The 9,472-nt window shown below is 38.1% G+C and overlaps 2 protein-coding genes across 4 annotated transcripts; both read right to left on the bottom strand.

Annotated features, from left to right (window-relative positions):
• Positions 1-938: 938 nt before the first annotated feature.
• On the bottom strand, positions 939-3,905 carry LOC129322212 (probable purine permease 11). 3 transcript variants are annotated; one of them, XM_054968373.1, is made up of 3 exons: positions 3,072-3,905; positions 2,594-2,782; positions 939-2,126 (listed from the first exon to the last, which is right to left on the bottom strand). In XM_054968373.1, the coding sequence occupies exons 2-3, from the start codon at positions 2,628-2,630 to the stop codon at positions 1,003-1,005; spliced, it is 1,161 nt and encodes a 386-aa protein (XP_054824348.1). In that variant the 5' UTR covers positions 2,631-2,782; positions 3,072-3,905; the 3' UTR covers positions 939-1,002. The 3 variants fall into 3 exon arrangements, with proteins under 3 accessions (XP_054824348.1, XP_054824347.1, XP_054824349.1); XM_054968372.1 differs by having other exon boundaries at positions 3,232-3,905; XM_054968374.1 differs by having other exon boundaries at positions 2,490-2,782; positions 3,232-3,904.
• Positions 3,906-4,555: 650 nt separating this feature from the next.
• On the bottom strand, positions 4,556-9,086 carry LOC129322211 (phosphoacetylglucosamine mutase). Its single transcript, XM_054968371.1, has 9 exons — positions 8,938-9,086; positions 8,599-8,861; positions 8,247-8,366; positions 8,011-8,153; positions 7,645-7,896; positions 6,897-7,309; positions 6,635-6,810; positions 6,386-6,482; positions 4,556-4,952 (listed from the first exon to the last, which is right to left on the bottom strand). Exons 1-9 carry the CDS (start codon positions 8,996-8,998, stop codon positions 4,798-4,800), a joined length of 1,680 nt encoding a protein of 559 aa, XP_054824346.1. The 5' UTR covers positions 8,999-9,086; the 3' UTR covers positions 4,556-4,797.
• Between the last annotated feature and the right edge of the window lie 386 nt (positions 9,087-9,472).

The raw sequence follows: 9,472 nt of genomic DNA, 5'->3' as shown, positions 1-9,472 counted from the left end.
ATAATAATAATTGAAATATATTATGTTAACTGGTAGAGAATCTAAAGATATGGATACCCATAAAATCCTCTAATATTGATAACAATTTCATATTAATTTGAAATTTAATAATGAAAGTATTGAAAATTATGTATAAACGTTGTTTCTCTATCTGTATTCACAACTAATGTGCGCGCGCGCGTGCAACCCCGCCATTTATGAGTCATAGATAATGTAATTTGTTTCAAACGTTTTGTGATAAATAAAAAATATGTTTTTTTTATTGATATTAAGTATTTCACGAGCACATCCAAAAAATAATAAAAAATATATATTTTCACTTGCACAAAGGAGATTCTTTTATTGCACAGAATTCAGTTGTTTGGCATGAAAACTCCTGTAACTATTGTCGTTTGACTATTTGACACGCAATAATTTCATCTATTACTGTTATCTGACCATTTTAATTAACGCATCCTAAATGATTATCTAGTATGACATTGTGAGAGGTTAATCATTTCTTCATTATTTTTTCCCTGCTTCACTCATTCTACTCTAGGCAAACGTAGGTTAAGTAGAGCATTTCACCGGCAAATGCTAAGTTCAATTGGAAAAAGAGTTATATCAACTAATCAACAAGTTGGAGTATTGCAAGGGGAAAAAAGCTAGTCATCTCATATATCCACTAAAGCTGCTTTTTCTAACGTAGTATAACCTTTTTGCAACTGGTGCCCGATAGCAAGCCCATTTTGTAACATCACGCAAGGCAAAATCACGCGACATTGAGAAACATTTGTTGATACTATCAAAAGTTAGTATAACTGATAAATATCAAGCCCATGACTTGCAGGATTGTGAGTTCAAATTGTACTGTTAATGTAAGGATTTCTGTAAATGCTTTTTGAACTTTGAGATATACTCTGGCTCTAGCAATTTAACCAAACCCAGTTAACCTGAACTTTTGATCACTAAAAAAACATTCATTGAGGTAAATTAAAAATGCGGGAGGAGATCCCCGTTCAATCAACAAAATTCCGCGTGAACATTTGGAACTTCAACACTGTCTCTTTTAGCCGCCTTGACTTTTCGGTCATCGAGATAATGTTGATAAATGTAAGAAGTGAACCCCCACAAAGCTAACAGCAAGGATACCACCTTCACCCCATTGATCTTGTCGTGGAAGAAAACAACGGACAGAATGGGAACAACAGGCAACGACACGGTACCTATTACATTTGAAAATAAAGACGACACCTCAAAGATCAGCCCCAGCATTCCCATGGTGGAAATCTGCCACGTCACAGCTGTCCAGACAAGAGTCATTATGTAAGACACCCTCCCTGTTTGGTATTCCTTCATCTCCTGGCTCAGAGTTTTCCATTCTCCACTTGCAACCAATCCCACTACGCAACCACATGTACTGACCAAGTTTGGGTAGAACTGCATATTCAACACAGAAGAGAAGGTCTCTGCTTTTATAACTTTCTCAAAGGAAAGCTGTACAAGGGAGAGATACAAAGAAAATGCAGCAGATGCACAAAGTGTACTTAAGAACCCAATTATATACTTTGCTTTCGATAAGCCCTTTGAGTCGAGGGAATCAGCATTGACCGCAAGAAGGGAAGCTGATATGGTTAGGAGAACCAAGGAGTTCAGTATGGGAGGTGTGAACTTTTGGGAATTGAGTAGGAATGAGAATAGTGCATTGAAGGCCAATTGGGTAGCACATAGAAGAGAATAGGTGGAAACAGGGAGATAAAGAAGCCCATAGGAATACATGAGGTTGTCACCTGTCAAAAGTAGGCCAAAAGCCAGGTAGAGGAGGGCAAAAATGAAAATACTTGGTTCTGTTTTGGAGGAGGCAATGTTAAGCATGTTATTCCTGGGTTTGCTTCGTTGTGAGAAATAAAAAAGGAGGGGAATCAGAATCGGGAATCCAGCTGATTGAACGAATGTTGCCATCCATTTGCTATTACCACCTTTGTCGTAGTAAAAATTTCCCAAAAGAGTTGCTGCAGATTGGCCTACCAGAAGACAGACTATGTAGAGGGACACTAAGGACCACCGTCTGTATTCTCTGAATATTGAACGACGAGGTTGTCGAGTGACATCCATGTCCCTGTGAGAACTCTGCTCTTTCCCGTCACCTGATAAAAACACATCCCAGACTTACAGATTTCTGTCCAATACAATCCAAAACAAGTTAAACTTGGAAGTCCTATTATGACTGGTATGTATTTCATAAAGCAGGAGTGAAATGCAATAGGTGCCGTATTAAATTACTAATACGTTTACCTATGTGATATTGAAATTAATTAATAAGATAAAAAACAATCTTGCTTCCTTAAATTGCCAAGCTCCGACGTGTTCCGAGTATGAATTTAAAAGTCACAAAACAAGACATAGTCATATTTATCTAATCCATGACAAACAGTAATAAACAATCTCGGAATCTTCCTCACTCAACGAGGACATAGAAAATGAAATGCTTTAAACAAAGGCTTATGTACCTTCTTTTCCCCTGGCCGTGAAAATAACAAAAGGGTGCCTTTTTGTTCTATATCTGTGGCCATCAGTTGATTAATAACCAAGAGAATTCGAATGAGCAACTAACCTGTAATTTGCATCTGCTGCTCGCGAACTATCTCCATGAAAGGGAAATAGCAAGAAATTTTTTATGAATAACAGTGAAATATGAAGCAGCCCTGAGAAAAGCAGCATTCGGGTAAGTTGCCCTTTTAAGAGTGTCCCTTGGCCTTGGTCAATTTCTCGTTCGCTGGCACAGAGATGGTTGGCTGCCAGGCTACATGACAACAGAAACCGCCAACTTTAATTTGAACTCATCCGTAATTAGTCAATGAATATTGCGTAAATGAATAAGACTCCTTTGGTTCTTATTGTATAGTACATGATTATAACGATTGCATATAATAAATATTTCCCTTTATGAAAGGAGGCAAGATAGATTTTTCCCCACTTCAATGGGAACAAGTCATAATCATAATCAGAACTGAATTTTAAAGTCAAAGCAATGTGTTGAAATTTAGAATCATGGACGACCTTCAAGTCTTTAACAATAAACAACGGCTAACCTAATCTCCGGGCAGAAGATATGATGGACTCTTTTGCCTATCTGTTATGTTCTCTCTGTTCTAACACTTGCTAGTACCAGCGACTTTCCAGGACTCTACACTCCGTGTCAACGCATGTCAAAACAGAGGAAGTGAATTCTTGCTCATATTAAAAACTTACACATATAGCCAAAGATGACAAAAACAGAGCACGGCAGGACGGTCTAGAACGTGAATAGACTGTCTTGTTCATAATAGTAAAATAAAAGCGAACATGGCCGCAGCGACGACGGCGGCCGAGGGCAGTGCCTCCCAAGGAATAGGAAAGCAGAGTCACCACCGTAATCGCCGGGAGGCGAGAGTCGTACAAGCTATCTGAATTCAATTGAGGAGGCCGATCAAGCCCTCCATAGTGGCCACTGAGGCTATGCCCTTACCCTAGCGGTTGATTCAGGTTCAGAAAACATATCCGCGGAGCGAACAAGAACGGGTAAGAGAGGAAGGGAAGCTATTTTATAAAACCAAGTATTTCAGGAGCATGGCCAATAAACGAACTTAACCAATAAAATTAAGGATATGATAACGAGGCAATGGATGGTCAAGATTGAATAAATCCATCGTGAGGCTAACAAGGAAGCTGGCTGTGAGGTTTGGTTATGTTGGAGGCGATGTTAAGCACTTCACTTATGGATTTGCTTCGTTGTGAGAAGGAAAAGAACAAAAGGAATTAGAACAGGGACTCGGGCTGATTGAACATCTTTTCCATCCATTTGCTGTTACCACCTTTGGCATAGTAAAAATTTCCCATAAGAATGGCCGCAGATGATGGAGACAGTGACAGCCCCCAAGAACCGCCATCAGTATTCTCTGAATCTTGAACGTTGAGGTTGTTGAGTGACATCTATATCCCTATGAGAACTCTGCTTTTTCTTGTTACCTAATGAAAACACATACTTAAGATTTGAGATTTTCATCCAATATTATCCAAGACCAGTTAAAACTTAAGGCAGTGCTATGGTATTCCGTAAAGCAGGAATGAAATGCAGCAGGTTCCACTTTCTTTCCTTGTTTTCCTTTGGACTAAGCGCGTTCAGTAGGTAATACTCCTACCGATATGATGTTGAATTGAACATTACTGCTTTAGTTCTCATCTTACAGATGCTTTTAACTATTGCATATCTATCCGTTTTCCCTTGGAGGCAAGAATCAAGATAGAGAAATTTTTCCTCACTTCAACTGGAACAAGTCATAACTAATAAGAACTCTAATTATTTCAAAGCAAATACAATGTTGGAATTATTTAAAAGAATTAATTCATGCATATTTACTTCACCGACTTCAGATTTACGTCAGTTTCTTATGTCTCAAACTCTCAATGAATATGGTTTCTATTTTACACATCACTTTCACTAACTCTCACTTAACACTGTTAGAGAAACAAAAAATAATGTTAATTTATTTTCTATTGAACATCTTTAAATATTTAATTCCTATCTCACTTTAGATTTATCGAATCAATAAGGCCATAAAATTTAAAAATCAGATGTTTTAGTTTACAGACATTTCTCAACAAGTAAGCAATTTAAAGGTTAATAATCACGTCCATCTTGAAAATGACCCACATCTTTTCTCCCAAGAAAGGGTAAAAAGAAAAAAAGAGCTTGAGTCAACATTTGGGGAAACAAAGAGCTGATACACCAAGTCTCATTCTGCGAAACTGAAGATCTCTTTCTCGAGTCGAAAGATTTTAAGATTTGCTGCAGCCCAAGAATTGATCCACAAGTTTTGCCAGAGAGTTGGCAAGGTTATCTGCTGCTTCTTGCGTGGATGCCTCTGCATATACTCGAACCACATCCTCAGTGCCAGATGGCCGCACAAAGCAACGTCCTTGGGGGTGCTTGGCTACATTGTCAGTGAATTGAAATTATTATAAACTCTAATCTTGGTAGCCAAAAGCCATTATAAAAATGGGTGAAATGGATAATATCATTCTAAATAAACTATAATTTCATTCAGACAAAAATACCCTAAATACTGAGCCTTGAATATACTTGACACACTACAAAAAATATTAAAGCCCACAGCACCATATGTTAATTTCTCTGGCTCATGCAGTTTTTCCTGATACCATTTTGGATATCTTCCAGTTGCTTGTTTGACCACCATCCACGTTTGTTCATACAATTAGACCTTTTCCAGGATGGATGATTACACTATTCTTGAGATTGTTTAACTTAAGCTAAGTATCTTATATCCATTCAGGTGGATACTCTTTACTGCGCAGTTCCTGTCGCTGTTAACCCCCCCCGGCCCAAAAAAAAGGGGGGGCCCCGGGGGGCGGGGGGCTCAGGCGCTCTTGTCAAGCCATTTGAATCATACACGCTTTAAATTTAAAGTCATGCACAAACAATCTCCTTATATGTCACAATTTGTAAACATTTATAAATGACTTAAGGTCCATTTTTGTCCCTGAACTATATTTTTAGAAGCGCCCAGTGTCCTATACTATTCAAATGGAGGATAAGATGATGTGGCATAAGGAGAGAGGGTGGGATGATGAGATGGAGGCCGGGGTTTGGGGGCTTGGATTTTTTCCCAGGGAAGAGGCAGAAGGAGTGAGGGGGATGAGTCTGAAGAAGAGAGATTTTTTTTTTTTTTTAAGAAAAATGACTCAGTTTGTCATGTGGACACTTGGAGGCTGGGTGATAGGTAGCTAAAACTATGCAAACTTCTGGGCGCCGTCTCACTTACCGTCCATCCACACCAATTTAATAGCAGGACACTGGGTGATTCAATTTTAAAAGTTTAAGGAGTTAATTGGACTAAAGAAAAGTATAAGACACTGGGTGCCCCTGAGGGTATAGTTTAGGGTAAAAATGGACTTTAACCCTTTATAAATTTGTGGCATAAGAAGCTCATGAACAGTATTGACTCATTTTTTGGGCTGAACGCTATGTCTTTCAACATTGCAGTCATTTATCATTACAACTTCACTTTCCCTTGCATTTGCAAGGGGTCGCTTCTAGGTTCTAGCAAGTAAAATAATGAACTAACAACTAAGTGAACAGTGATTATCTGCCAAAAGTAAAAAATTGAACGGGTTCATCGTTTAGCCTATATGTTTTTTTTGCCCTCCCACAAGCACCAAGCTTCTATGAAAAATGTCATTCTAAGACTTTAAAGTCAATAATGACGCTAAGAATGAGCAACAAAACTGTGCTTAAGCACCAGAAATTGGTGGGTGTGATACCATGAACAGCTAAGAAAATTGTTAGAACTCACGAGTTTCAAACAAAAAGTTGGGTGGAAAAAGTAAAAATGGTAGAACAAGTTACCAGTTTCTGCATAAATGGCTTCTTGTAGGCCAGGGGGACTCGCAACCACAGTTTCTGAATTAGCTGTAATCACAGCAGTTCTATCAGCAACTTTGACCTGGAAAACGGAAATTAAGAAAAATTCTAAGTGACATAACATACTATAATTCAAAGAATCATTTTATCATAGAAAGAGACCACAGGAACATATAATTAAGATCCAGCCGTAGCTTCTGATCACCAAAAAAAAAAAAAAAGAATTATAGTTGCCTTAAGTTGCCTGCTAGGCAAGTCATGATAAAGCTCATTCCATCCATGTATTGACCATCCCATGTGCTGTAATATGACTTCCACCAAAAGCAATCCACTCAAAGCATCTCCTACAGCTTGGTTGATCAACTCACTGACTGCCAGTAGCCTTAAAGAAGCTTTTTCTATTTCTGAACCTAGAGGAAACAACAAACAGCTATTTTATGGTTCATCAATTTATGCTTACAATGATTATAGAAAACTTAAAATACACTAAATAAACCTTTAGATTTTGATGAAAGCTCTTTAGTTTTTGCCTCCAACCACCCCTTAAGATCTTCTGAAAATAAGATGGTTCCATGGCCATTTGCCTCAAAATAGATACCGATATCAAATTCAGCAGCTTTTTCATGCAAGTATTTGACTCCAGTTGGGGTAAAATTGACCTCAAGTCCCAGCTGTTTAAGGTAATTTGTTGATGCTCCGTTTGCATAAGCTGTCTGTACAACACCAAGATGGGCATGGCGACTGTTCTTCACATCTTCTTCCTCACTGAGAATGCTAAGTTGCTCCCTGATAAATAAGGCAAAAAGAGATAGTATCTTATCCCCATCAATAAGTTCAATCTTACTGTTGCTTTCTGGTGCAACAGAAAAATAAACAAGCCTATCAGCGTCTCCATCCAAACTAGCACACCTGCAAAAGTAAAACCACCCTGTGAAATAGTACCATAGCAAATGTCACCAAGATAGCGTCTCTTTGAAAAGTTTACAGAATAAATCAAGGATATGACCAAGTTCTCTATTAGTCTATACATCTTCCAACCCGTCCCCCCTACGGCCTTTTTCCTCTCCCCCTCTCCATCCATGATTAAATTAAAACAGTAATCCATGGCTTGCAACCCAGAATGCTGCCCTCAATTGTGTTAGCAGTAATCAATTTTCAGATGAAATCTTTAGGTTGAATGGTCATTTCAACTTGGAATTACTGTGCTAATCAAGCAACTTCATCAAAATAGTGAAAAAACTAACCTTATCCCAACGTCTTCAGAACCAAATCCATTAGGAACAACCTTCTCTTTCTGCACAAAATCAGCACCAACTCCTTCATTCAGTACACCTCCATCTTCACCAAAATTACGGATCTCAATGGACACACCATTCAACTGTTTCTGTAAAACTTCGAGTTTTACTCCCCCAACACCATTAGCACCATCCACAACCAACTTGTCATTTGACCCCTTCCGGTTGCTTTTTTCGCTTGGGATCAAATCCATTAAGCACCTGATCCAATCAAATAATAATCCTAAACGGAAATGCTCAGTCAAATTTGGAACCAATTAAAAGAAGGGATGAAAAAGGAGTTGCATCGAACTATACTAATGATCAGGGATTAACCTGAAAGAGCTTGAAAGCTGTTCAAAATAATCCTTTTCCGAGGCTTTCATGCCCTTATTTCTAGCACGAACCATCCAATGTAATTGCGGAGTTGTCAAAATTCCCATGTCAGTTGCAACGGCACCAAGAATTGAAGCAATTCCCTTCATTTTTATCCAATCATACATTATTTAAATAGGCAGGAAAAATGTTTAAAAAAGCTTCTATAAGATTCATAGTTGGATATGGATTTATACTTCTGTGGCAGCTTTAAGCAATGCGCCTCCGCTTGGTCTTGTGTCTCTCCCTAGAATTACTTCAGCTGGTCTGCCTCCATTGAATTGAATGTCTTCCTTCTTAACAAAATCGTTTATCAGCTGTCGATATTACAGAACCATATAATTAATACAACGCCGATGGTAAACCCTCTAATCAATCCATAAGTGTTTCATGGAATTCAAGTTTCAGTGTAGTTTTATTGAATGATTTCAATTTTTGAAATATTTGACTCTTCAAGCCTGGCAAAAGAATGCCGCGAGGAACGAAATACAAGTCAAACAACCATGTATATGAAAACTGAAAAGAGAGAGGGAAATAAGTTGCCCCAACCTGGATAAGATCTTGAGGAGAAGGGGCATTGGCGAGAGCATCAGCAAAGGGCTCCCAATGCTGAGAGAGCATTCCTCCATTCGGATCAGCAATTTTGACGCCGTTATCGGAGATTTTGTTATGCGAGGCCGTGATCATCAAGCCGATCACCGCCTGGGTCTTCAGCGACCTCAGAGCTGCAAGAATACCTACCCGGTACACCGCCGATGATAGAAGTGATGCATCGGCTCTGAATCCAGCCGTTCCATATGATAGCTTTACTCCTAGCGACAACGAAGCATCCAAACACAAGGTAAATACTTCATAGGAGAGGAGACTGAGAGGAAGAAAAATGCGAACCTTGAGGGGGCAAGAAGTGAGAGGATGAGCTGAGAATGAGAGCCTTTTGCTCCTCGTTCATGGCGTGAGGGACCAAGGATTTGTACAAAAGAGATGGTCCGATTGCTCAATCCTTCTGGCTCAGCGTTGCGCCTGCGCACTGAGGTGACGCCACGGCCATTTTGTTGTCATAACTACTCCCCTGTTTTTATTTATAAAAAAATATTTTTTACTTATTTTTTATATAAAAAATCATATTTTTTAATAAATATTTATTATAAAACTTTTAAATTATCTTCCATAATTTTATTATTCATAATCATAAAAATTAATTAATAAAGATTTAATTGATATAATTAATAAAAATATTATAGTTTAATTTTTTTTATTTACTGATTTGATTAATATGATTGATTAATTTTTTTAGATTGTATGATATAATTTTTTTTTTTTTTGGATGAGAGTTTTAATGTGTAGGATCCACAATGAACTTATATATTTGAGAAAGCACTATGAAGTGACACAAAATTTCATTACCATCAGTAGGTGTTGGATT

This window comes from Prosopis cineraria, unplaced genomic scaffold, assembly GCF_029017545.1.
Source record: "Prosopis cineraria cultivar Desert tree isolate PC_DT_omini unplaced genomic scaffold, ASM2901754v1 PC10, whole genome shotgun sequence".
In the NCBI taxonomy this organism is placed as follows: Eukaryota; Viridiplantae; Streptophyta; class Magnoliopsida; order Fabales; family Fabaceae; genus Prosopis; species Prosopis cineraria.
The sequence above is the reverse complement of the archived record's forward strand: the minus strand, read 5'-3'. Positions and strand labels throughout refer to the sequence as shown.